This window comes from Arvicola amphibius, chromosome 5 (assembly GCF_903992535.2).
Source record: "Arvicola amphibius chromosome 5, mArvAmp1.2, whole genome shotgun sequence".
NCBI classification, from domain to species: Eukaryota; Metazoa; Chordata; class Mammalia; order Rodentia; family Cricetidae; genus Arvicola; species Arvicola amphibius.
In genome coordinates, this window is record NC_052051.1 from 150,824,467 (window position 1) to 150,850,977 (window position 26,511).

Consider the following 26,511-nt stretch of genomic DNA (forward strand, 5'->3'; position numbering starts at 1 on the left):
TGTTAATTTTATGTACTTTGTGAGTCTGTGTGGCAGTATGGGCACATGCATACAGAGGAATAGAGGCTGGAAGAGGGTGTCAGAGATCCCTTGGAGCTGGCTGTAAGACACCTGATGTGGATGCTGGGAACAGTACTTGTCTCCTTTGTAAGAGCAGTACATGCTCTTAACTGCTGAGCCACCCCTCTGTCTCCTAATAGTGGTTTTTTTGTTTGATTGTTTTATTTACTTATTTGTTTGTTTTTCAAAACAGAGTCTCTGTAGCTTTGGAGCCTCTCCTGGAACTCGCTCTGTAGACAAGGCTGGGCTTGAATTCACAGAGATCCACCTGCCTCTGCAGGGTTAAAGGTCTATACTACTACCACCTGGCTATTTTTATTTTTTTTTAAAAGACAGAAAACTTCTGCACTCCTGTTTACAATATGGTTAATGAACATTGTTTAGATTAATGATTCTAGTTTTATTATTATGAGAGGTTTATCAGAATCCCTAAATAACATGGTGGAAAATGGAACCAATTAACATTTTTCTGTTTCTTCATAAGTAATTATCTCCTGTTAATGAAAAGAGCTCTGGTGTGTGTGTGTGTGTGTGTGTGTGTGTGTGTGTGTGTGTGTGTGTGTGTGTGTGTGTGTGTTTGTGTGTGTGCGCCCTGGAGAGATGGCTTGGAGGTTAAGATCACTGACTACTCTTCCAGAGGTCCTGAGTTCAATTCCCAGCAACCACATGGCGTCTCACAACCATCTGTAATGAGATCTGGTGCCCTCTTCTGGCTCGCAGGCAGACATGCAGGCAGAACACTGTGTACATAAAGAATGGCTCAGCTTTTTAAAAAAAAGAAAGAAAAGTGATATGGCCATATAACTCAGTGGTAGAGCACTTGTCTAGCGTGCTTACAGCTCTTGCTCCCTCCCTAAACACCACCTACCCATTGCCCCAAATCTGGAATTACAGACAGGTGGTGCCTGTCTGTAATTCCAGCATTTTGGGAGGTCTGGTGTTCAAGGGCAGTTTCAGCAGCATAACAAGTTAGAGGCTAGCTGGGCTCCTTGAGACCCTGTCTCAAAACAGCAGAGAATAGCAAAGCTAACCACAGAGCCCACACAAGACCACTCGCACTCTGCCTGGTTGGAAGGCAAAGGGTGTGGTCCTTTGTTCTCTTCAGGTTTATGTCGAACCTCCTCCTCTTCCTACATTTGGACAGTGGTGTTCCTCAGGGGGTCACGCAGCAGGTCACCCACAAGGTGGCACAGCATCTGACAGGAACCAGCCACGGGGACAACGTGAAGCTTCTTAACAGCATGATCCAGGTCAGGGCCCTAACAAATCCCTTCATATGCTCCTCCTCCTCCCACAGAACTTGTGGTGTTAGCTCTTATGATATGGGTGTTCCAATCTCTTGGTGCAGGAAGGCCATTAGAGTTGGCTTTTTGTGAAGTAGATAGCATTTGTATGTGTTCTAACAATGGGAGGGAGGGAGGTTGTTAATCTTCTACATCACCTGAACTTCTTCACAGGCACACATATGTGTGAGCATGCAGCCTAATGAAGTAGGTCCTGTGGCTGTGTTAGAGTTCTGGGTCCAGGCTCTCATAAGCCAGCATCTGTGGTACCGAGAACAGCCCATTCTCTTCCTCATGGACCACTTGTGTAAAACAGCTTTTCACCTGATGCAGGAAGATTGTGTGCAGAAATTGCTCTACCAACAGCACAAGGTAACTGCCAGAAAATATGTTTCAGCCATTGGCTAGATATTAGTTGTTAAAAGGGTCTCCTAATATACAATTCCTGGTAATAATCTATGGCAGCTCATTTTTTTTTTCTATTATAAATTACACTTTAAAGTTGTCTTATCTCGGTGGCCATAGTTCACTGGCTGTATCCCAGGGACTGCATAGAGGAGTGAGTACACTGGGGTTCTGTAATGCTCCAGGACTACTGCAGGGACGACATTATAGGTTCCTGTGGTGCACGCTGGGACTACTGCAGCAGACCTTTAAAGAACTAATTGCAATGCCCTATAGACTATTCCAAAAAATAAAAAGGAGTGTTACTCTGAGACCAAAAACAGTTAAGGAGATGATAAAGAAAGAAAATCATAGGCAAATTTCCCCGATGAACATAGAGACAAAATTCTGAATGAAACACTTGAAACTGAGTTCAGCAACACCATGAAACCCGTGTCCTGTTGGAATGTTCAGTGTAGAGGTAACTGCTACTACCCTTGGAAGAGTCAATGATAGGGTCTTCAAAGACTCTCTGTTGCTCCTCTTCCCCCATGTAGAACGCTTTGGGTTACCACTGTGACCGGAGTCTGCTCTCTTCGCTGGTGAGCTGGATCGTGGCAGGCAACATCACGCCTTCTTTCGTGGAGGGCTTGTCCATGTCCACGCAGGTATGCCGTCTACTGAGGGCCATCTGTTACCAACCTTACTGAGGCTGGCCGGGCGCTGAGTGGAGGGAGATCAAGTGTTGGGGGTATGTGGCCCAGGTTTCAGAGTGATTCTTCATTCTAGCTCTGTGCCTTGGACGGCTTTGCTCAGACGGGACTGCAGTTGAACGTGTGTGCAGCACTCACTCAGTGTGGCCATGGCCGCAGCAGGGGCCGCGGCAGTTTCGCCATCACTGCCCATCTCAGGCTGCGAAGGTCACAGCTGTTCTCTCCCTCTGCCCCCAGGAAGATGCTGCAGTCTGTTAGCCTGCCCTCCTGGGGACTCATGCCTTCCTTTCTACTTCTGCTTTCCTGCCTCACTGAGACTCTGATGGGCTGTCTTTCCTGCCTAGCTCTAGAACACTCCACCCCCAAATGCAGTCCTCATCATTTTACCCCTAGAAGAATTTAGCATTTTTCAGTTACTTACTTTGTTTAATTGTATACATGTGACAAGAACATAGTCACTTATTAAGTACATAGGAACTTTAGAAGCTCAATATTTGTTGCTTGATGTCTTTATGTGTGTGTTTTTCAATGCTATAGATCAAATTGAGGGATCTGCACACGCTAAGCAAATGCTGTACACTGAACCATACCTTCAACCCTAAAAAAGATTTAAACTTGTAAACAGGATATGTTCATCAGTTGGAATTAGTGGATTCTTTTCTTCCTCTTTGCTTGGTATTGTAGGTTTGGTTTGCATGGACCGTGCTGAACATGGAATCCATCTTTGAAGAGGACTCTCAGCTCCGAAGAGTTGTTGAAGGGGAGTTGGTTATAAATGCTTTTACCCCTGACCAAGCTCTAAAGGTACAGTAGTGTCCTGCATCTAAGTTACTGGAGGTGGCTTACAGTCTCAGCCAAACCACTCATGCGGCCTGTTAACCCTCCATTCAGCATCTGAAATCCTGTGGAACCAAAGGCTCTGTTGGCTTCTCCAAGTCCCCACCCTGTCACAGAGGACTGCCATCTTAGTCTGAATGTAGGGGGTTGCTGTTGCCGTGAAGTGGTTGTTCTTGTGCCCAAGTATACCCCAAACTCCTCATTAAACCTCGTTAAAAGTCAGATTCTGGTGCCTGCTTCAGAGATTTTGAGTCTCTGAGTTTCTTTGGAAAATTTGCAGTGACCAGCATGTGAAATAGCCTGGGCTCATGGTTCGGACTAGAGCTCTACTATAGGACTGTAGTGGAGGCTTTGCTTTCAGGTTTCAGAGTCTGTCAAGGAATTCTTCAGTCTCTAAAAGCCCTGTTAAAATCTAGATTTTCAGTGGGTGGTGGTGGCCCACTCCTTTAACCCTAGCACTCAAGAGGCAGAGGCAGGAGGATCTCTGTGAGTTCCAGTCCAGCCTGGTCTACAGAGCAAGTTCTAGGACAGCCAGGGTTGTTACACAAGAGAACCATGTCTTGAAAACAAAAACAAAACAAAACAGAATATAGACTTTCAAGATTGATAAAATTTGACAGATTCATTTTTGGTTCTCTGTCATTTGACTGCTTTGCTTTATGAAGTTAAGATTTTATTAAAGTTGCTAGCTAGTGATCATAATGGATGTCTCATCTGTACCTATACTATACTTCGGTAATATTCCTTTCTTTATTCTTATCTTCCTTCTATTCTGTGGATCCCTTCTGCTTCCCAGCTGATTCCTTTCCATTTTACTGTCCTTTCTTCTCCCGTGATCCAATAAGTTTAATTAGGATTACCTTACAGGAGCATGGGTACCTTGCAGGAGTTAATTCAACTGAAGAAGAAGGAAAAAAAACAACCCCCAGCTTTCTCTCTCTCTCGCTCTCTCTCTCTCTCTCTCTCTCTCTCTCTCTCTCTCTCTCTCTCTCTCTCCCTCCCCCCCCCCATCCATAGGGAGGGATGGACCTTCTGAGTCTCTCCTCCCTCGATGACAGGGTGCTCTTGAACCCAATGTTATGTAAATTGTGTGCCTGTTATAGCTGATGTGGGTTCAAGAATGCCAGAACCATGTCATGACTGGAAGATAGTATAATATTTTATATGCAAAGGAATTTCAGAAATGGACATGAGGTTAGTTTTAGAATTTTTTTTTTTTGGTTTGTTTGAGACAGGGTCTCAGGTATTCCCAGACTGTTCTTCAATTTATGATGTAGTTGAAGATGACCTTGAAGTTGTGATCCTCCTGCTTCTGTGCCTCAGTTCTCTACAGTGCTGGGATTGAACTCAGAGCCTCCAGCACGCTGAGCAAATGCTCTCACCTGTGCTCTATCCCCGTGGTTTAGATGACTCTTCAGGAAGATACTGATTCTGGGGTCTTTGACATAATCTTCTTTGTCTTGCTGCCAAAGAGGTTAAAATGTCAGCTAGTGAGCTTGGAAAATGTTTTAATAGCTTTTTCTTATGGAAGTGAAAACTGAATGTTTACCTTTAGAGCATAGTGTTTTGATTGTGTTCCGTTCGGGGATTGCTAAAGCTCAGTTCTCTTGTAGAAAGCCCAGGCCCAGCTGAAGCTGCCCATCGTCCCATCCCTGCAGAGGATGATGATTTATCGCTGGGCCCACCAGGCTCTGGCCACACCTTCTGATCATCCTCTTCTTCCACTCATTTGGCAGAAGTTCTTCCTCCTCTATCTTCATCGCCCTGGACCACAATATGGGTATGGTACCCAGTACTGTAGTAAGTTCCTATCAACCCACTTCTGAGGTGGTCTGCTGTAGCGGATGTGTTAGAGTCAGAGCTGGGACTCTTTCTGTGCTCAATACTGAAGAGACTTGATCTTAATGGAGTTTGGGGTGTCTTGTGGCAACTTCTCTTTACCCTCATCTATTCCTAACATGGCAAAGACAGTACCTGGGGACTGGGCAAGGTTCAGCAGAAAACCTCTGGAGGTGTATAGGGAGAGAAGATGCTTCACGCTGAGGCTACATATGTGGCCTCCCTGAGGCCCGCGTGGGGACCTTATGAAGAGGAGTGATATGAGTGTAGCCCTTGGCTGTGCATGGGGAAGCTGCATAGCACTGCTGAGTAGCAAGGCAGTCTGACCTGTCCAGACTGTTACTGGATCAAGCACTGCTCTCCAGCCCTAGCTAATTCCCTTCCACCCCCTTCCTTCATTCCTTTGAAACATAAAGAAACAGACAGACTTTTGGTTCCCTCTCTTTTCTGTTAGGTTTCGAGTTCTTCATGAACAGAGACCGATGCCCTGATTTGTAGTGTTTCGTTCTTTTCAAGGCCACTTTCCTGCAGTTTTCCCTTATCTCTAGGGACACAAAGCCCCATAGAGCTTTGAAGCCTCAGTTGGTACCAAACTCTACATACTCTGCATACATACCTATGATAAAGTTCAGTTTATAAATTGGGCATAGCAAGAGATAAACAGCATAACTATTAATGTGATAAACAATTACAACAGTATACTAGTTTACTATATGTGTTGCTAAAGAAAACTCAGTATAACAGTATTCTGTAATAAAAGTTGCTAGGACTGGCAAGATAGCTCAGTGGGTAACAGTGCCTGCCATGCAAACCTGATAACCTGAGTTGGATCCCAGAAAGACCAACTCCTAAAAGCTCTCCTGGCTTTTACACTAATGATATGGAATGTGTCCACCTGTACTCTCTCACACACACGCGTACACAGACACACACATACACACACACACACACACACACACACACACACACACACACTAAATGGAATAAAAAGTAAAACTAAGCATATATTACTTATTTCTGGAATTTTCTGTTTGTACCATGGTTGACTATGGATAATTAGAACCATGGTAATGGACTCAGCTCAGGGGAACTCTGTATACCCTTTCTTTATATCCTCAAAATAGCTTTTGAGGTATAGCACGATAACTCACTGATTGACTGCTGTGTTCAGCCGCTTAGGCATTTTCTTTTCAGAGGCTCTAAGCTCCCCTTATTCTTTAAGGTTGCCCGTAGATGGTTGTATTGGAAGAAGGTTTTTTCAAAGTCCCTCGCATATCAATTTGTTGAAAGACATGAAAAGACGCCTGACTGAGGTGGCTGACTTCCACTATGCTGCAAGCAAGGCCCTCCGTATTCCAGCAGAGGGCAGTGAAGGGACAGCAGAGCCGCAGGCTGGGGCCCCTGCTCACCTGACTTCTCCAGAACTGCACAGGGAGCTAGTAAGGTAAGGTAGCTTAGCTATCTGCTGGTATTTGTGGCTCAGACGATGTTGGAGAGGTTAGCTTTGATACAGAGCTCAGATGTTACTCTTAAATTGTTAGATTGTATTTGGGAGGTGGCTTTGACACTGATTCATAACTAGAGATATGAGAAGTTTGGATGTAGCTTTGTTGAGTGTTTGAGTCTGAGTAATAACCCAGAGGGCTGGTACTCCTTTCTTTCTTATGTGAAAATAGAGGCAAGCCAAAACAAATTGATCATAGCAGGCATATAACTCCCAGAACCTTTTAAATAGCTGTTAGAAGAAAGAAGTGATTAATACAGGGTCTCTTAGTGCTGGGATCCTTGATAGGGTCCAGGGGCTTACCATTCTGGGCACAGATTCGTCTGTTCCTAAGTAGTTGGAACTTCAGAGTGAGCTAGGGTTGGTTAGTGTAGTTTCTGCCTGTAAATTTAATTTAGTCCAAATGGTTGTCTTAGAGCAAGACCTTATAAATATGGCTTTTTGGCATTGTCCTCAATTACAGAACACTTTGGTGAGTGAGGAAACCCAGGTCTCAGGCTTGCTTTGACCCTGGGGCCCTCAGGACTTGCTTTCAGCCCTTACGAGTGGTTAAAGGACCCTCCCCTTTTATTTTTAACCAATTTTACTAGGAGATTTTCTCTTGGAACATTTTAGGTCATTGGTACTCCCTCTCTTCAGTTCCCTCTGTGGGTTTTTAGAAAGCATCCATTTTTCTGAGTCAGGAGCTAGAAGAGAAATCTGTGCATGCACCATCCTTGTCTGTAGCTCTCGTCCTTGGTACCCTATCCTGCTTATAAAGGAGGTAGTTTTCCGCTTTGTTGGTCAGAGCTACCCCAGGCTGCCTTTTGGTCATCTGTGTCTGCAAACTACTTTTCCATGCTGTTTTTCAAACAATGCCTTGGATTCCATTGGCTTTAGCTGATAGATGATTCTGTTCTTTGAAAAAGCAAAACATAAACAAACTGTTAAAATATATTTAAAAATAAAGGCAAAACTTTTGTAAGCCTCGTTTTTTTTTTTTTTTAATTCCTTTTTAATGAGAGCAAGATACACAGATCCACACGTTTATTTATGATTTCCTTGAGACAGGAGAAGCCATTGCTCTTAAGCGGGCAAGCTCTTGCAGTCGGATAGAAACTAGCTTTTGGTATTTTCCAAGCACTAAGACTGGCTCTGTCTGACTCAACCAGGACAGCAAAGCTGAGTTCAGACCCTAGGATGTGGTATGAGCATTCCTCCAGGCACATCCTCCACTTACTCCTTCATCCAAAGCAGGGCTCTCAGAGCTCCTTTCAGACCTGTTACATAAGTTGGATCTTGTTTTGTTTTGTTTTTAAATTTATTTATTTGTTGTGTATATGGTGTTCTGCCTCCATGTATGCCTGCAGGCTGGAAGAGGGTATCAGATCTCATTATAGATGGTTGTGAGCCACCATGTGGTTGCTGGGAATTGAACTCAGGACCTCTGGAAGGGCAATCAGTGCTCTTAACCTCTGAACCATCTTTCTAGCCCCATTGGATCTTGTTTTAATGGTATGTGAGGGTCCCACTGTGACATCTTAGGAGAATTTCTTCATGGAAATTTCTTCATCTAGATTCATTTCTTCATGGAAGCCTTTCTTTACTCTCGGATGGTGGTACCAGAGTTCTTAGTAAATATAAGAAACTACATTTGACTGTACATCTTTTTACATTTTATGTAATTGTGTTTTTATCTTTTAGGCTCTTCAATGTATATATATTATGGCTAGAAGATGAAAATTTTCAAAAAGGAGATACTTATATTCCTTCTTTACCAAAGCATTATGATATTCACAGGCTGGCAAAAGTGATGCAGAATCAGCAGGTAAAACCATGACAATACCTTTTTTTTTTCATTTCTAAATGAAAATTGAACTAAATGTAAATATTCACCCAGTAGTAAAACTGCTTACTGTTTCAGAATGGTGATCACACACAGTCATTCTGGTGGGTTTAGTCAGTATGTATACGAACCCTTTGACCGCTCTGTCCTGGCCTCACCTGAAGGCCTGAAGCTTGTTCTAGGCTTTTCTGTAACCTGAAGAACAAAGCCTTTGTCTGACTGTGTTCTCGCTTATTTGAGTTGCGACCTGTTGAATACGTCCCGCCATCTCTACCCTCGGAAGCACAGGAATTCATTTTAGGTGATACGACCTAGGTCATAGGTCAGCACAGGGAGGTGATGGAGAGGCTTCCTTGTCAGTGTCTAGTTTTGATTTGTCCTTCTGGAGCCACTTGACTTTACTTCCTGTGTGTTCTAATAGGTTTTCTTTCTGCCGCACACCACTGTCTGTGATTCTTTTTCAGCCCCAACTTGTAGTCTCAGTTTTCTTCAGGTTTCTGGAGCTAGGCTGAAGTAGAAAAGAAGGCTTCTCTTGGGAATATTTTTATCTAGGGACTGAATTCTGGCAGCTGCTGACCCTGCACTGGATGTGGGGGACTTTCAGTTGGCTCCTTAAGCCTGTCTATTTCTACACTGCATATAGAATTTCATCTACAGTAGCTACATTTGTCTTTCTTTCCTCCCTTTATTCTTCTCTTCCTTACACCAGTATTAATTGAATGCCAAAGATAGTAAGAGAATTCTGAAGGAGTCCATGCCTGCAGGAAGAGCTAATGTGCAGAGGTCACATCTGTGATCAAGACTGGGAGAGAAATGCCAGCGGGGCCCTGTGAGCCCAGTGAGACCCAGCCTGAAGTAGTGACTTGTGAGCTCTGAAGGACGTGTGGGAGCTTGGTGATGTTTGAAGAGAAGACATGGTTGTTTAGTGATGAAAGACTAGTCCAGGCCAAACCACAACCTGTCCACAGTGGTGTGGTGAGGATGTAGCAGCTGAGCAGCATAAGCAGAACTACAGACGCCAGCTAGGATGGAGCCAGCTAGGGCCACGCACACCTTCCCAAAGACTTCAGGTTTTGTTCTGAAATCTTTAGATAACTATGGCAATGGTTGAGTAAATGGAATAGGCTTTTAAACAGTTATTTATTATTTATGAGTGTGTCTGTGCCCGAGTGAGTTTAAGAGTGCCGTGTGTGCAGGTGCCCTCCGAGGTCACAAGGTATCAGATCCCCTGGAACTGGAGTTATAGGCAGTTGTGACCTACCTGATGTAGGTAGGTGTTGGAAACCATAAAGGCAGTTAGTGTTCTTATCCACTGAGCAATCTCACTGGAGCCCTGGAGGAGGGATTTTGAATTGATTACATCTGTAAGAACACTAGTCCTCCCACCCCCACTTGGGCTATCTGGAGGAGCTATTTACCAAGAAAGGAATGAGAGAAGAGGAAATGCCTGGAGGGAGATAAGAGATAGAGAATTCAGGAATGGGCCTGGTAGAGAAAGTGGGCTTAATGATAGTGGATGGCTAGATTAGGAAGCAGGATAAAGGTGTCACAGCCCCTGAGGAAGAATGTGTAAGGCTCAAAATACAGTGACAATAAAAGGCTGGGGGAGCAGGAAAGTTCTCGAATGCTGTCCCTCACTCATTTCTTCTTTGTACTCTGCATTTATCTTTACCAAAGTCTTTACAGATAGTGGAAACATGGGTGCTTTAAAATTAGTGTGGGCTAGAGAAATAACTCAGTGGCTAGGAACCCAAACTGCTCTTGCAGAGAACTCAAATTCAGTTCCTAGCCCCATGTCAGGTGGCTCATAACTACCTGTGACTCTAGCTCTGGGGGCTCCTGAACTCGTGGGCACATACCCACCCCAGACAGATACGCGGACTTTCCCAGTGAGCTGTTCCTCCCAGCAGCCTCACCTCTCTCCCGGAATCAGCCTCTGCTTACCATCTAACACACAGCTGTATTGAGTAGATTTGTGTAAGCTCAGGCTCTGGGTCATTCTGGGTCTTGCTCACCTGCCTCTGTCTCATCCTGTCTGTACCCATGCTGAGAATGCCTGACAGAGCCACTCCGTTTACAGGAGGGGTCGACACAGGAACAGCTTCTGCCGCAGCTGGCCGCAGTAGGACAGGGCTGAGAGAGCGACCTCAGTGGGACTGCAGTTCTGTCTTTCAGTCGGCTTGGATTAGTGATTTGAGACTTGGTTGCAATGCCTGACTGGGAAGCTTAGAGACCCTTGAATTCTTAGGACATTCGAAGTTCAGAAAGAGAAAGTAAGTCAGGAGGCACAGGACCACATTGTTAGTGTTTTGTTCCTGACCTCTTGTTTGATAGAATGCCGTTCTAATGTGAGCGCCCCCTGGAGATCCGTGGAGTGCAGAACTCAGAAGAACAGCCCACTCACTATTCCATCTTTTTATAGTTATGTATTTTTTTAAATTTTTGACAAAAGATCTCCTTTGTGTGCCCAGGCTAGCCTCAAACTTGGGCAATTCTCTTATCTCTTATCCAGGTTGGTGAGATTACAGGTATGTGCCACCATGCCCAGCTATTTCCCCTTTTTAATGACTATATTTCATAGTGTAGAAAAATAAAATTCTTTCATGAATGTACCTTTCCATCTCCTCATATTCCTATACACACATAGTGTGCATGCACATACACACATACAATTAAGTATAAAATTAAATTAAAGATAATTAAAAATAATAAATCTTAAAAATAAAGATAGATGTGAATGTATAGTTATGGTGTTCCTTATCTTTAAAAATCTTTATATATCAAACGTTCTCCAGATTTAGTATACAGTTAACTTCTGGTAGAAAAGCAGATAAGCTGTAGAGGAAACCAGACTTAGAGCCTATTCAGTTCCAGCTGTCTCAAATGCCGTCAAGGTTTTTATTTATTTATTTTAGATTTATTTATTTTTATTTTCTGGGTATGAGTGTTCTGTCTGCATGTTAGTCTGTGTACCCATGGAGGCCAGAAGAGGGCATTGGCTCCCTTGGAACTGGAATGCAGACAGTTGTGATCCACTGTCATGTGGGTGCTGGGAACCAGACCTAAGCCCTTTGCAAGAGCAAGTCCTCCACAAGTGTGCTTAGTGGCTAAGCCATCTCTCTAGCTCTGAAGGTTTTGTTTTTATTTATTTTGGCACTTTGAATCGGGACCCACATTTTGACACATTTTGAGAGTGGTTGATGGGCCTATTTAATCTATAGGCTTTCTTTTTCTTTGTTTCCTTTTACAGTTTATCTGTTGGAGAAACCAGCCAGCTCTGTCTGCTGTTTTCACATTTTAATTTTTGTTGATTTTACCTTTGTGGTGTAGCTTAACATACTTTTCTGTGTCCTGTATTTCTTGTACATTTTTAAAAAACTTAATTTAAATTGCTTAATCCAGGTTAATTTATCATGCATTGTCTTGCTCTGTAGCTCAGGTGGAGGTGGGCTGTCACTCACTATGTAGACCAGAGGTCTTGAATTTGCAGCAAGCCTCTTGCCTTAGCCTGAGAGCTGAGATTACAGGCATGCTCTGTCATGCCTAGCTTCAGTGTCTTTATTTAAAAACAAAAACATTTTAAAGATTTAATTTTATTATTTTAAATGTAAATTCATCTTTGATTGCATGTCTGTGTGTGTGTCTGTGGGAGGGTATGTGTACACGCATGCAGCTGTTTACTGAGGCCAGAGCTGTTGGTTCCCTCAGAGCTGGATTTACAGGCGGTTGTGAGCTGTCTAACGGGTGCTGGGAACTGAGCTCAGGTTCTCTGCTGAGCAGTATATGTTCTTAACTGCTGTAAGCTAGCTTCTGTATTTACTTTAAAATCTTACATTAAAAATGTTCTGTTTTCATTATGTTTTATAATGCACATAATTTAGTAGCCTAGTAGTGTGTCTGTGTTTACAATTAATATGCATGTAGTGGGGCTGTTTAGCGGGATTTTTTTTTCTAGTCATGGTATATTAGCAAAAAGTTTCGTGACTGCTGTTAAGATTGTTAGTGGTCATTTGCAGCCCAGCTCATGCTAATGTTGGAAGCCTAGTGGGTCACCTCATTGAAACTGAGACACACATTGATGTAAATTCATAGTTGTATGTGTGGACATATGATTCACCTCCCAAAGTTCAAGTGCTTTGGTTCTCCTCTAGGACCTGTGGATGGAGTACTTGAATATGGAGCGCATCCAGCATGAGTTTCAGGAGACAGTTGGTCAGTGGACGCAGGCCAAGCTGGAGTCGCACTCGCTGGCCTGCAGCTCCTCGGCACAGGTGGACTTTACTGATCCTCTGCTGGGTGAGTCCTGTGGCGTCAACCCCTTCGAAAGACAGAAAGTCTGAGTCAGAACCTTGGAGGGTTAAGGTTTCCACACTTATCTCTCCAATGAGAATTGTTCATTAAGGGTCCTGGTTTGAGAACAGTCAGTAAAAATAAAGAACAAATGCATTTTAAGTTTCTGGGAAAAAACTTCCCATGTTTGCTTGTCTGCCCCCGAGGGACAGAACCCACGCCCTGAATGGCATACCCAAGAGTAGTGATTGGTTATCCCTCATGAAGGAAGCGCGGAGGCAGGCGGCTCAGAGCAGTAGGACAGCTGAAGGAGTCAGCCTTTCCAGCACAGCCGCTCCCTTCCCTGCCACCTCACTGTTCTTTCCGCAGCATTTGCCTCCAAATCAAGGTGGCCACCTACGTCGTTCTTGCTTATGCATTGTAGGAAGCTGGAAGGGCAAGTCTCCATAAAAGAGTTGTTTCATGGAGGTGCCCACAGACTCTGCTTACTCCTCATTGTCCCAGACTGATCCACACATCTGTCTGCAGCTGAAAACCAGGGCTCATGCTTCACTTCTTCTGCAACACTCTAGAAATGTACTTTAACAACAGAACTATTTTTAAAGTGTAGTTTCAAATGTTGTTACTTTGGGTGTGCAATTTTAACATTCAGAAGTTGGTTCTTTTATTTTGTAACTCTTTGTATCTGAAACCCCTTACTATGGAATTGAAATACATTCGATTCTTTTTTTTTTTTCTTTTTCTTTTTTCTGAGACCTGCTCTCACTGTGTAGCTCACAAGGAACCTAGAGAGATCCCCTGCCTCTGCTCCCCTGAGTGCTAGGACTATAGGCGTGTTTCTTTAATGACTGCTTGTTTCTCATAGTTCATTTTTTTAGAAAGACGGTGCATTAAATGATCAGTTAGCACTCAGGGCCAGGCCACAAAGACCATTTAACCCACAGAGTTGCTGGAATACGTCCGATTTTAAAACATGGAAAATTGATTCTGAACTTACCTTTAACATTAGTTATGGAATATATTTTTAGAATGTAAGACATAATAAAATTACAAATTGTTGCTAACGTTACAATTACAACATATTAAATGGAGAGACAGAAATCCTCTTTTATTTCAACTTTGCCCCAATCAATTTGTTCATTGAGTAAAGAGAAAAGAGACCCTCTGGGCTTCTGCTGAACCGTTTCATTTAAGGCACCAACATTTTCTGAAATTCCACCTTTTCTTTCCTTGTTTTTACACCAGAAACATTTTTTGTAATTGTAAAACTTGCATGTGCACATACAGAGAGCACTAAGGGAAGGTGCAGAGGAAGAGCAGACTGCCCTCAGCTTGTCCATACAGATGTTTATTTCCTGGTGTTGGACGTTTGCTAAGCAAGGAACACCAGGCTAGCTCTAGAAATGCCAGTGCTGCTGTTGCTGCCCGTCTGTAGTGTCTCACGCAGCCTGCAAAGCTTCATCTCTATACACCCAGTCCTCACTGCAGCCCAGCATGGAGTGAAGCTGGGGCAGAAGGTCTCAGAGCTGAGAAGTGGCAGTGTCTAGCTGTAGAGGTCATGCTCACACTCAGCACCTAGTTCTTGGTTTTCAGCAGTCTTTAGCATTTGACACCCCCCATGCTTGGAATTCTAGATAAACTGAAGGTTTTTCTCAATTAAGATTATGATTATATAATCAAATATGATTTATCAAATGATTAAATGTGTACTTGAAATTGTAGGAAAGATTGACACCAAATTATTTTTCTCAATGTATCAAATTTGTTTTGAGAAAAATAACTTCTGCCAGTTTTGATCAGAGTGGTGATTATAGATAAATATACCCTGAATTTAATTTTTTCTCTTTTGTTTAAATAATTCTCTTGACTAGGTGTGGAAGTTTTAGTCTTAGCCCCAGCATTTGGGAGGCAGAGATAGATGGATCTCTGTGCGTTTGAGGCTAGCCTGGTCTACATAGTGAGTTGCAGGCCAGCCAGGACTACATAGTGAGATCCTGTCTCTAAAACAATAACAGATAATAATAATTAATAACAATAATAATATGAGTATATGTTATCCTTTATTTTTTGATAGTTATAGTGGTTTCAAAAGAGCCCCTAGTTTTGCTCTTAATGTCATAACCTATAGTGTCATAAATCTAATCAAATGGTAGCTTTCCAATTTTACAAACTCTGTGCAAGGAATGGTAGTTTTAGTGGAAAAATACAAGCTCAGTGCTGCACTTGACCTTTCTTGAATGCTAATTCCATCTGTTTGTGGTGCACACAATACAAATGTCTTTATGTAATTCATGGCTATCAACTTTATTTTTCACCAAGAATGGAAAATGTACTCTTATAGCTGGAACATTGGAATTCACAGCAGTCCCTTTTTGTTTTGTTGACACCTTTCTGACTTGACGCTCCCTTGACCTTCCCTTTCTTTTCTGTCGCAGTGAAAAGACTCGGGAGGTCACAGCCCTGGTCTTCATGTTCTTCAGTTCCCACTTAACTGCTGGTGGTTTGTGTAATGTGGTCAAGAGAGGGAAGTGGGAACTGGTGTGAGCTTTCTATTGGGAATAGAAACATTTTGATTTGATGAGTCAGGCTGAGACTGTGCGATCCCTGCCAAGCTGTGCAGTCCCAGCACCGTCATTTATCTTCCATAGCACTGGACTGCTGCTTATGTGGATGCTGTGAGTCGTTGTATGAGTAACCCACACTCACTATCCGACTGTGGCGGTGTAGGGTAGACAGGGCTGTGTGAGTAACACACACTCACTATCCGACTGTGGCGGTGTAGGGTAGACAGGGCTGTGTGAGTAACACACACTCACTATCCGACTGTGGCGGTGTAGGGTAGACAGGGCTATATGAACCATTTTCATTCCTTAACACTTTCAGCTTTCCTGTTCAAAACTTGACGGGATTTCACATTTTTATTCTATTCTATTCCGTAATACCCATTCCCTTCTCACCTATTTCTCAGGATAGTGGTATTAAACTACGTACCTTTGAACAATCCCATCCATTACCCAGATGCTAGTTGCTTTAATTTGCTCAGTAGGTCACCACATGCTGTCGTTAAGTTCAACCAGCATGGCATGCAAGACTGCCTAGAGTAGTACTTTAAGATCATGAGATTTCTCTCTTTAACCATTAGATTTTCGAGTCTGTATGTGTTGGGGGTGGGAAAGAGCGTATATTTGTATAGGTGCATGTGTGTGTTAGTGCTTGTGCACATGTGTAGAAGCAGAGGTCAATCTTGAGTGTAAGTCTTTATGCTCCTTGCTTTTTGAGACAAGTCTCCTGTTGGCCTGGAGCTCATTGAATAGGCTCCTGGATGACCAGCAAATCCCAGGGATCCAACTGTTTCTGCTTTGTCATCCCTGGGATTGCAGATGTGCGCCACTGGGCCTAGTCCTTTCTTTTCTATGTAGGTTCTTTGTGTTGGACTCAGGTCCTAATGTCTATATAACCAGCATTTGATAGACTGATCTGTCTCTCCAGCCATGCTCCTGATCACCTAGTTCCTTGTAGCCTATTATTAGGCTCGTAGGGACTTAGTTAAAGGTGTAGTTCTTTTCATCTTTAACTATCAATCTAGGCTCCCTTTGCCTAAGGAACTATCTTAAAACATTATCATAGTAACAGACCAGGACTTTGTATCTATTGTGCATCACCACCGCTTGGTACCCATTGCTGAGTAACTGTGGCTTTTCTTTCAGCTAAAGAAAGGGTTCTAAGTAACTTACGGAAGCACGAGGCTCCCCATCCTCCTCTTGTTCTGCACCCTGTGAGGCCTCCTGTGCCTCTCATTTCCTCAGCTGTGCTGCTGAGTCAGAAGGATACCACCCAGCTGATGTGCACAGACCTGAACCTGTTGCAGCAGCATGCCAGGTAAGACCAGGAGGCCTTGAGGATTATACTCGCTGCTTTGTCAGGTGATGGTTTAGTATTTGGGTTGCCTCCCTTGGCAGCCTCCTCACACTGCACTAGTCCCCTAGTCCAGGTGCCTTACTCAGCTGAGTCGTGACAAGCCTTTTTTTTTTTTTTTTTTTTTTCTAATTTCATGTCTGTGTGTGCTTCAGTGTGTGGGAATGAGCATATGAGCACAAGAACGCACAAAGGCCAGAGGTGTTGGGTCCCCTGCAGCTGCAGTTAGAGGCAGTTGTGAGCCACCTGGAATGGGTGCTGGGAACTGAACTTGGGTGCTATGGAAATACAATACATGCTCTTACTGAGCCAGTGCTCCAGTCCCTGTGACAGGTTTTAATTCCATATTATGTGGTACTCTTATACTGTTAGTCACGTGTTTCCTGGGGGTTGTTTCTGATGTCAGTTGTTCTGGATGAGACATTTTATGATTTCAGAAAACTGTCTGATACTGGAAAGACGGTGTTAGAAGGGACAACATGAAGTTTATGCTCTTGTGTCATTGCTTTGCTCTCCACCCTCTGTTTTTAGAAAATTGACATACGTCAGTGGTCAAGGGGTAGAGAAGTCATTTGTTTGGAGTTTACATGGTACATTCAGAATCATCACCTGTTTAAGGTTTGGTTCTCACTTGCGCTCTTGAGGAATATATATGGGCAAGACTCTTTAATTAACAACAAACAAGCTTAGTTTTACAAATCCCCTGTGAATCATTTCTTTTATTGACAGTTTTTCTTTGGATACATTTGATTCAGGCATTAGATGCTTGTATGTTATATGCATCCAAGAGTATTTGTCTGCTGATATGTTATTGATATGCTATGTACCTCCCCCTCCTGGTAATGGGGTATGAACCAGACCTTGTAGAAGGTTGTGAGCCGCTATGTTGATGCTGAGTGTTGCACCCAGGTCCTCTGGAAGATCAACCTGTACTCTGGAGTGCTGAGCCACCTCTCCACTCCCAACCCCTTGATCACTGTTTATATAATCTTTCTTGACTTTGCTTTCCCACACTGGGTTGCTTTTCAGGACGGCAGCTCTCCGGGAGTCTCAGCAGGTTGCCCTGGATGGTGAGCTGTTGGAGACAATGCCCAAACAGTATGTTAACCGAGAAGAGCAGACCACCCTGCATTTGGAGTGCAGAGGCAGTGGTGGTAAGAAGTGCCAAGGAGCCGCAGTTGTGACAGTTCAGGTGAGATTGTTAATTTCCTCATAATTTAGAGAATTTTAATTGAGTCCCTTACATTGGCATTTTGATGAGAAAGATCCAAAGAAGGAGAACATGTGTCCTGTGTCCCAAAACAGTTTTAGAGTTTTAGGGAGAATGAAGATACATAGAGAACAAAATAAGTTGTCCTCAATTTCCCACAGCTAACAGAAAACTTCTATTTGTGCAAATGTAACTCCAGAGCATGTTCTGTGACAGGTGTGGCTTGCAAGAAGAGGAAGGTCATTTGGAAGGTTCCCAGATGCTTCAGCTTGTTCCTCCTAAGATTTTGATGCTTGTATTTTGGGTACCATTAGAAGAAATAATGGAATGGATTTCTGTGTTGCTATCTAGGCCCAGCGCTAGATCAGTCAGGTTCAGGTGTTCTGGGAACAGTGGTCATGGTTCACATGGGGAAGGTTGTGCAAGTGACCACAGGGCTGATGCCGGTGGTGTGGGCAGCAGGTAGCTACTGAGGACAAGTATGGGAAGTGGGGCTTGCCAATGGTAAATGAGATATGCTGTAATCTTTCTAAAAAATTGCAACTGCCTGTCATCTTGTTACACCAATTATAGACAGAAGTTTGTTCTGAGATATCATTAGTTCAGAATGGAAACTGGGCCTAAGCTAGTCTGTGCAGCACTTACTTCATACCAGACTCTGTCTAAACATTTTCTATAGCTTACTTTATTATGTTCATTTTCCATAGAGTGGGGTGTACCTTTCCCCTCTGCAGATGCACTCACCAGTAGTACCTGAGTTGGAGAAGGGACATTTAGAGATGGCATGCCTGCTGCCTAATTACATTTGCATAACAATACTTTTGTTAGCTTTGAAAATTGAGTCATTTATTTGCTCATTCTCCATTGCCCTTTTCCACACCTTCCTTTTCAAATCCACATTTCACTGGATCAGTGTCTTCTCTATTGCTTTCATGTGAAATATCTTTTCTAAGATAACCTGTTAGACTTCTGTATTCTCCAATCCTTTGAAGTTTATTTCAGATTTTTTTTGTTCTTATTGGATGTACCTAATGTTAAAGGATTGACCTGTAAGTCAAGATAACTTCAGCTTATGTTCTCATGTTGTAGTGGAGCCTGCCAGGTGCCAAAAAGTCTTAACAAAAGTTAGTTTTCCTTCAGTGAATTTTCCCTTAGTTTCCAGTGCTGTAGAACTGGGTAGGGGTAAATTGGCTGAAGTTGTGAAGCTGGAGAAAAGTCATTAGCCTAGTGTGGAGTTAGACAGGATAGGAAGAAGATGTGCTCTAGCTGGTCCTAATAAAGGGAGATATTTTATTATTAAGCTCAGGGTTTTGTTTGTTTTTATTTTTTGAGACAGGGTATATAACTAGGTAACTCTGGCTGTGCTGGAACTCGCTCTATAGACCAGGCTGGCCTCAGACTCACAGAGATCCGCCTGCTTCTCCTCCTGAGTGTTTGGGTGAAAGGAACAGGTTTCTTGCTCTGGCCTCTGGCTAATAGCACCAGGAAGAACAGGCTTAGCCTGAGCCAACAGTGACTTGCCTCTTTCTTTCCAGAAAATGAGATCATAGTTTTTTATATCTGAACCCCTGAATTGAAATTTCTTTTGTAACTTTGTGTTTAGTTAGTTTTGAGATGAAAAGGAATCCCTTCTAAAAATACCTTCACAGTAACTTTCCACTGCAGGAGTCAGCAAGATGATAGATGACGTTCACAGACTCGCCAACGTCCTTGTGACTTCTTTCCCGAAAGAATGGGTGTTGCTAATATTTTCATAAAAGAGGGCCAGAGAGTTCACTAGAATAAAGGAAGGTGGGGGATGGAGGCAGCGGCGTTCAGAGGAGGCCAGGTGCAGTGGCACATGTCTATAATCCCAGCGTTGGAGAAGCTGAGGCAGGAGCATGGAGGGTTTGAGGCCAACCTGAGCTGAGTAACAAGAGCTTGTTTCAAGAGAGAATTGAAGAGGGGAGGTTGTGGGGAAAACACATACAAGAAAGGATGTTTTAAGAAAGACAAAGGTGTTTTAAGAATTTGAAAAAGTTGGTGTCTGGTGGCTGTACGTACCTTCATTAGAAATACTCCCATTCTCTTAAAGCACGTTCTAGTTTCCTGCTGGTCACACACCTGTGCCCTGCCTGTAGTTCACTTTGGAAAAACCCAGAAGCGGAGAATTTCCCTTCAGATCTCCTGTGTCACTGTTGCCTCCAGTCTCAAATTTGCTTCAGAATGCGGATGTGCCAGGGGAATTAAAGCATGCACATAGCAAACAACTCTATAATCTGAAACTTGAAAATAATTTATTTTGATAATTATATAACCATTCCTGATTGTCTCTGTATAGTACTTGCTGGCTGATATTTTTAGGAATTGAAGATAAAATTATTTTTCTTGTGTTCATTGGCAGCTAAGAGCAAGGCAGAATAAAATGGAAGCCCACAGCGGTGAAGTTTGGGCATATTGGTGAGGCTAGCCAAGGAAGTCTACCTGCCCACCTCTAGATAACTTCGCAGGTCCCACACTGATCTCGTTTTACCACCCAAACCTGCTCTTCCTACAGTCCCGCCTACTTGGTCTCCAAGATGAAAGTCTAGTCTGGTTGTCATTTTTTTCCCCTGTACGCTTCCTATCTTGTTCCTTTCCAGATATATTGGTTTGGCCTGTGGAACCAATTTACAGTGACTTCTTTCTCTTTTTCTTACTGCTGCCTCCCAGTAGTTCACCACATGTCCCTCCCAGCTACTGCGTGCCTCCTGCCTACAGCCCTCTCATTCTTTCACCATTCAGCCCTCTAGTCTCAGTTCCGGCCTCATCTCCAGGCTTGAAGCCTGCAGTGACTCTCTAGTGTCTAACTGCCCTCCATAGCCTGCTTCTGAAGTTTTTTTTTTTTTTTTTTTTTTTGGTTTTTCGAGACAGGGTTTCCCTGTAGTTTCTAGAGCCTGTCCTGGAGCTAGCTCTTGTAGACCAGGCTGGCCTCGAACTCAGAGATCCGCCTGCCTCTGCCTCCCGAGTGCTGGGATTAAAGGCGTGCGCCACCACCGCCCGGCCCTGCTTCTGAAGTTTTTACAGGGAGGGATCCTGTCTGAAAATTCTCGACCACTTCTCAAGCAATCTGTTTTTTAGTCACTTAGACTTTATCCACTTTGATATACATGTGGCCACACTGTTCCCCATGGTACTGCTGCTTCTGTCCTCCACGGTCCTTTTTAGCCTCTACACTCACTGTTGCAAGTTGTATTTTCTCGTCAGACTGAAATCCCTTCCTTTCATGGCAGCTTGTCCTTAATGTCTTGTAGACACTTGTCCTTTTCCCCCCGCCAGACAGAATTCCACAGGAACAGTTTTCCTTCCTCATGTATATGTCATCGGTCCAGATGGTCTAGGGCACCTTCCAGTGCATGGTAGATACCTGGAATACATCAGCGAAAGCCACCGGCTTACCACTTGTCAGGGTTGTGCTGATGATGCTGTGTGTTGTCATTCATTTCATGGCTGTTAGTAGGTTTTGGCTCACACGAGATCAGGGCAGTCTTATTTGTGTTTGTATCGTCAGTGCTTCATAGTCACGGGCGTGTCTGTAGGAAGCTGTGGGTTTATCACCTTTGTGGTATATTCATTCTTTAGCTGTTTGCAGGAACTTTGTGGATAATATTTGGCTGTGAATAATATGGACATAAACCCTTTTCCTAGTAAGTTGTAGTCATTCTTTCATCTTACTGCTGAGGGCACAAACCTCAGCTGGCCCTTGCACTTGATACAGGTTTCTCCCTGGTGTTCATTTCTGACAAGCAGAGGGGATGTTGCATTGTGACACCACTGCCTTTTCCAACCTGTTAGAGTCCTTCCTGTCCCTTGTATACACTGGAATTCTCTGAGGTGCTTTGCTTACAGTATCTCACTTAACTTTTACAGACTAGAATCACACGTGCGAATAGACTTTCCAGGTATCATGGCCACGTCGTCCAGTTAGCAGTCGGCATCCATCTGTCCATCAGAAGTCAGTTTTCAGTGTTGTTTTATTTGATCTTCATGTTGTTGAGGATCGAACCCAGAGCCTTCCACACGGGCAGTGCTTTATCACTGAGCTGTGTCCCAGTCCTCATACCCTCACTCAGGACCTGTGCTCTCGCATGCAGTGTGGCCAGGCCACCCAGTTCGTCCTAACTGCTTCAGCTCCGCCTTGAAGACGAGCAGTGTGTTCCGAGGGAGCGGACACTGCAGTAAGACCTCACTTTAAACAAACACAGACGTTGCTTTCTCTCTGAGTCTGAGTCTTTATGGAGCCCATGATCTTAATTGAACATTTCGTTTTGGATCAGCTTCTAAACATTAGTTTCATGGAAAATCATTTTATAGTCAGTTTTACAAATATAATTTTTAATGGTTCATTTATAAATATTTCATATTACCTCATTTTCTTACTTAATAAAATTTTTCTGGATATTTCCAGCTGTCTGCAAGTCTTTGAAGTTGTATAACTTATTTGGAGTATTTAAAAGCTGCGTGTGTTTTATGAGAAGTGAGACGTGTTTCTCCTGTGGTCTCCACTCCCAGCAGCGGCCTTTCATCGCTCAGCCCTGTTCCCTGAGGAAACGGAGTGATTTATGAATGAGCTATTTTTGTTGTAGTTGGTATTGTAGGGCATATGTGCTAAACTCAGGATTGATTTATTCTCAAGTGAACAATTTTTCCATTCCTAGAAATAAAAGGTGGAAAAGACCCACCGAGGGCCTCCCATTTTGTAAACCTTGTGAGAGGACATACTTTGTCCAGCCTTTTCTTTGTCTCCTTAAAATGACTCAAATGGAGGGGCTCCACACACTGCTTTGATCTGTTTTCTCCAGCTGCTTGGTCAGGAGCTGGAGTCTTCCAGTCCTTCTCCTCTCTATTCTTAGTAAGAAAAGCAGTCTTACAGTGGGGTGGGAAAGTGTGAAGACGTGCCACATTGGTGAGTCCGATATAACAAGTTACTGTGATAGTAAAACACCATGTGTGCTCAGAGATGCCTGTGTGAGACAGGCAGGACCTTTGTTTGCCCCTCAAGACTTTAAGCGTAGCATGTATGAGGGCCTCATCTAAATAACTTGATCAATTCTGTTTTCATTATTTAAGGGGTTACAATCATTGCTGTGTAGCTGAAGACGGCTTCTGGGTGGGGCACATAGATGAGCGGGGAAACAGAGAGAATGAAGGATTTAAAACTCTGCCTTCCAAATGTTCTGCTCCTTCCCACATTCTCTGCTGCACTTACAGGACAAGGTCACCCTTCACAGTGGCCTGTCCATTAGGGCCCCTCCAGATCATCGCCCCCTGTTCCCTGTTCTGGCTGGACTGTGCTCTTCTGTCGCAACTCCTGAGAGTTGTCTTGGACTTTTCCCTTCTGGTCACCTGTCCCTCCTTAACCAACAGCTGCCATAATATGTGTGTGTGTGTGTGTGTGTGTGTGTGTGTGTGTGACTTTCTTTTTTTAACCACCCCATCTTATTTAGTTCAAATTTAACAGGAAAAATTGGCTGCCCACTGTAGCATGGCACTCAAGTGGCCCAGTGCTGAATATCTGTTCCTCTTTTGGATGTTAGGTGGTGGGATGCACAGCTTTCAGCCAGCTAAGTGCATGTCCCCTGTTTGTCAGTGGCATGGTCGGGCTGAACCAGTGACAGATTCCCTTGCACATAGCCGCCAACAGAAATTCCATTCACACTGACCTTTGTCATTTCTGATAAAGAGACTTGAAAGAGACGAGCCTTTAAAACTCTGTGCTCAAGGGCTGATACCAAGGAGGTATTCACAAGTCTCAGTTTTTCTTGTGTCTAGGGGGTTTTCATTCATGCCACGTGACAGATATGAACATCTGCAGAAGCACCATTCCCTTCACAGTTGGGGCACTTAAAATTCTCTTCTCCACCATTGAGATAATGATCTGTGTGGGGCACAGAAATGTGAAATCAAGAATAAAAGAATACAGCTGGAGTAAGGAAGATGGCTCAGTAGGTAAAGCATTTGCTGTGCACTCAGGAGGACCAGAGTTCAGATCCCCAGCACTGTGTTAATGCAAGGTGGATGTGGCAGCCAGCCCCTATTCTCAGTGCTTGGGAGGCAGCCCCAGGGCAAGCTCGATAGCAAGATTATCCACTCGGAAAGTTTTGGGTTCAAGTGAGAGACCTTGTCTCAATGTATGGAGTGTGATACAGGATGACACCTGACATCAAACACTGGTCTCCACATGCATGTGCACTGCATCTGTGTGACTCATGCACCGTGTGAACATACATACATGCATACCATATACTTACACACATGCCAAGCAGTAATCATTAAAAAAGGACACAGCATATTGTTTGTGGTCAGATAGGCTGTGCCTCTGCAGTACCATTTGGTCTAACAGTTGTGGCCTTGAAGTTGGGCTAGGGTGCCCAATTTAGAGCATTTCCCGGAGACATTTTACTATCAGCACTTGTGACAAGGAATTCTTCTAGTTAGAAACCACTGACCTCAACCAGAAGCGACCTCATATCTATGTGGTGCATCTTAGGCCTAGGATAGCCTGTGCATCTATCCATATCCTAAAAAGAATACCAAAAGTGCACAGACAGACCCACTATCAGTTAGAGAAAGGCAACTGCTTCAGGCTTGGAAGACTTCTGATAGATAGTCCAGAAAGCTCCACTAATTATTATTTTTCACATCCTTACTAAGGATCAGACTTACTTACCAGGAACTAGTCAGTTGGCCAGTTGTTTTTGTTTGACATGGGTTCACCCCCACACACACCATATTGTTTTGGGGAAGTTACAAAAACCTGTTAAAGAGATATCATCTTCTCTCCAGAGTAGCCTCCTTTCCCAGTGACCCTTGCTCACTGCCAAGAGATTAAAAGAAAAAGATGCCAGGATAGAGAAATGGAAACTTCCTGACTGTAGCCCAGGACTCCAGGGTTCTCCAGCCTGGGCGTGGACTAGGGTGTGCACTGGGGTCCTCATCTCCCCAGATCCCCAGTGCATCTACTCCTTTTGAGAGGCTAACACTCCTGGCACATGCTATCCGCTAATTGCAGTAGGAGGCCTTGGCTAATAGGATCCTGGAGAACATGTTGAATCCTGAACTGTATGAGACTCTGAGCCCATCTCATCCCTCTGCCCCATCTTCCTCCAAAAAAAAGATGAAGAGAAAGGAAGAACCCCAGCAGTGGAAGATGCTGGTTTTGTTTTTGATGGAGATTTGAAATAGAAAAGAGAATATATTGTCAAATATTTTAACCATTGATAAGTTAGTTCATCATGTTATCAGTTTAATAGGTTAATATATAGCTACAACTTTTGGTATTTTTTATAAGAAAATACCTTTAAACCAGGCATGGTGACACATGTCTGAAGTTCAAGAGCTTCAGAGGTAGAGGCGAGAGAATCAGGAACCTAAGTCCTCTATAGCTAACTAGAAGGGAATCAGGAACCTAAGTCCTCCATAGCTAACTAGAAGAGAATCAGGAACCTAAGTCTTCCACAGCTAACTAGAAGAGAATCAGGAATCTAAGTCCTCCATAGCTAACTAGAAGAAATTCAGGAACCTAAGTCCTCCACAGCTAACTAGAAGAGAATCAGGAACCTAAGTCCTCCATAGCTAACTAGAAGAGAATCAGGAACCTAAGTCCTCCACAGCTAACTAGAAGAGAATCAGGAACCTAAGTCCTCCACAGCTAACTAGAAAAGAATCAGGAATCCAAGTCTTCCATGGCTAATTAGTGACCGTCATGGCTAACTAGTGAGTTTTAGGCTAGCCTGAGTTGTGTGACACCTTATCACAAAAAACAAACACATGCACAAAAAGAAGAAAAATTCTATTTAAACTAAATGTGATGCTTCATTAAAACAAACAAACAAACAACCCCTGAGTTCTTTAGTAATTCTGCCTACTCTCAGGATGGGGATTGAATTTAGAGCCTGTGTATACTAGGCAAGTATCCCATCATTTTCAGCTACATTGCCCCTGTCACCCTCAATTTTTTTTTTTTTTTAGAGCCAGGGTCTTGTGTAGCACAGGCTGACCCTGAACTCATCCTTCTGCTTCCGTCTTGAGTGCTAGAATAATCCTTGAGTAGGTTTTAAAAACATTTTTCCATTCATTTTACATTTAGTCAAGTTTTGAGTTAAGTTGTGTTATTGAGTATCATAACAATCTCTTCATCATATGCCACTGTGCTTATAATTAAACACCTGCTCTAGAAATACTAGGGGACAAGAAGACTGTTGAGGGCTAGATATAGTGGATCTAACCCCAGCATTTGGGAGGCTGAGGCAGGAGATTTGCCATGAGTTTAAGGACAGCCTGGGCTAAAGAGTAAGATCATCTCAAAAACAAAACAACAAGAAAACCAACCAAACAAATAACGATAACAAGTTGCAAGTCTTCTGACTCGTTGAACTTTTCTTAGTTTGAAGGCATGTACAAGAATGAAGCGGTAAGCCAGCAGATTCATGTTCTGCAAAAAGAAATAAGGCAGTTCCAAGCAGAAGCTGCTCAGCCTCCAGCACTTAACATAGTGGAAGCTGCTGTGCATGCGGAAAACCTGATCACGTAAGTCCTGTGATGTCCCCTTCTAGCCAGCTTCGTTGTTGATAGTAATCATCCATTGTACTCCCCCCATAGTCATTTAGTATGCAAATCAAAAAACTGGAGAC

General features: G+C 43.4%; 1 protein-coding gene across 3 annotated transcripts in view; it reads left to right on the top strand.

Moving 5' to 3' along the window:
• Epg5 (ectopic P-granules autophagy protein 5 homolog) overlaps positions 1-26,511 on the top strand; it is an 89,721-nt gene that overhangs the window by 32,945 nt on the left and 30,265 nt on the right. For all 3 annotated transcript variants that reach the window (XM_038329696.1, XM_038329697.1, XM_038329698.1), the window contains exons 18-28: positions 1,166-1,310; positions 1,518-1,715; positions 2,285-2,395; positions 3,125-3,244; positions 4,891-5,057; positions 6,339-6,560; positions 8,304-8,427; positions 12,597-12,741; positions 16,443-16,614; positions 17,680-17,842; positions 26,265-26,407. In XM_038329696.1, the coding sequence (XP_038185624.1) occupies positions 1,166-1,310; positions 1,518-1,715; positions 2,285-2,395; positions 3,125-3,244; positions 4,891-5,057; positions 6,339-6,560; positions 8,304-8,427; positions 12,597-12,741; positions 16,443-16,614; positions 17,680-17,842; positions 26,265-26,407 (1,710 nt within the window). The remainder of the gene's footprint in view (positions 1-1,165; positions 1,311-1,517; positions 1,716-2,284; positions 2,396-3,124; positions 3,245-4,890; positions 5,058-6,338; positions 6,561-8,303; positions 8,428-12,596; positions 12,742-16,442; positions 16,615-17,679; positions 17,843-26,264; positions 26,408-26,511) is intronic.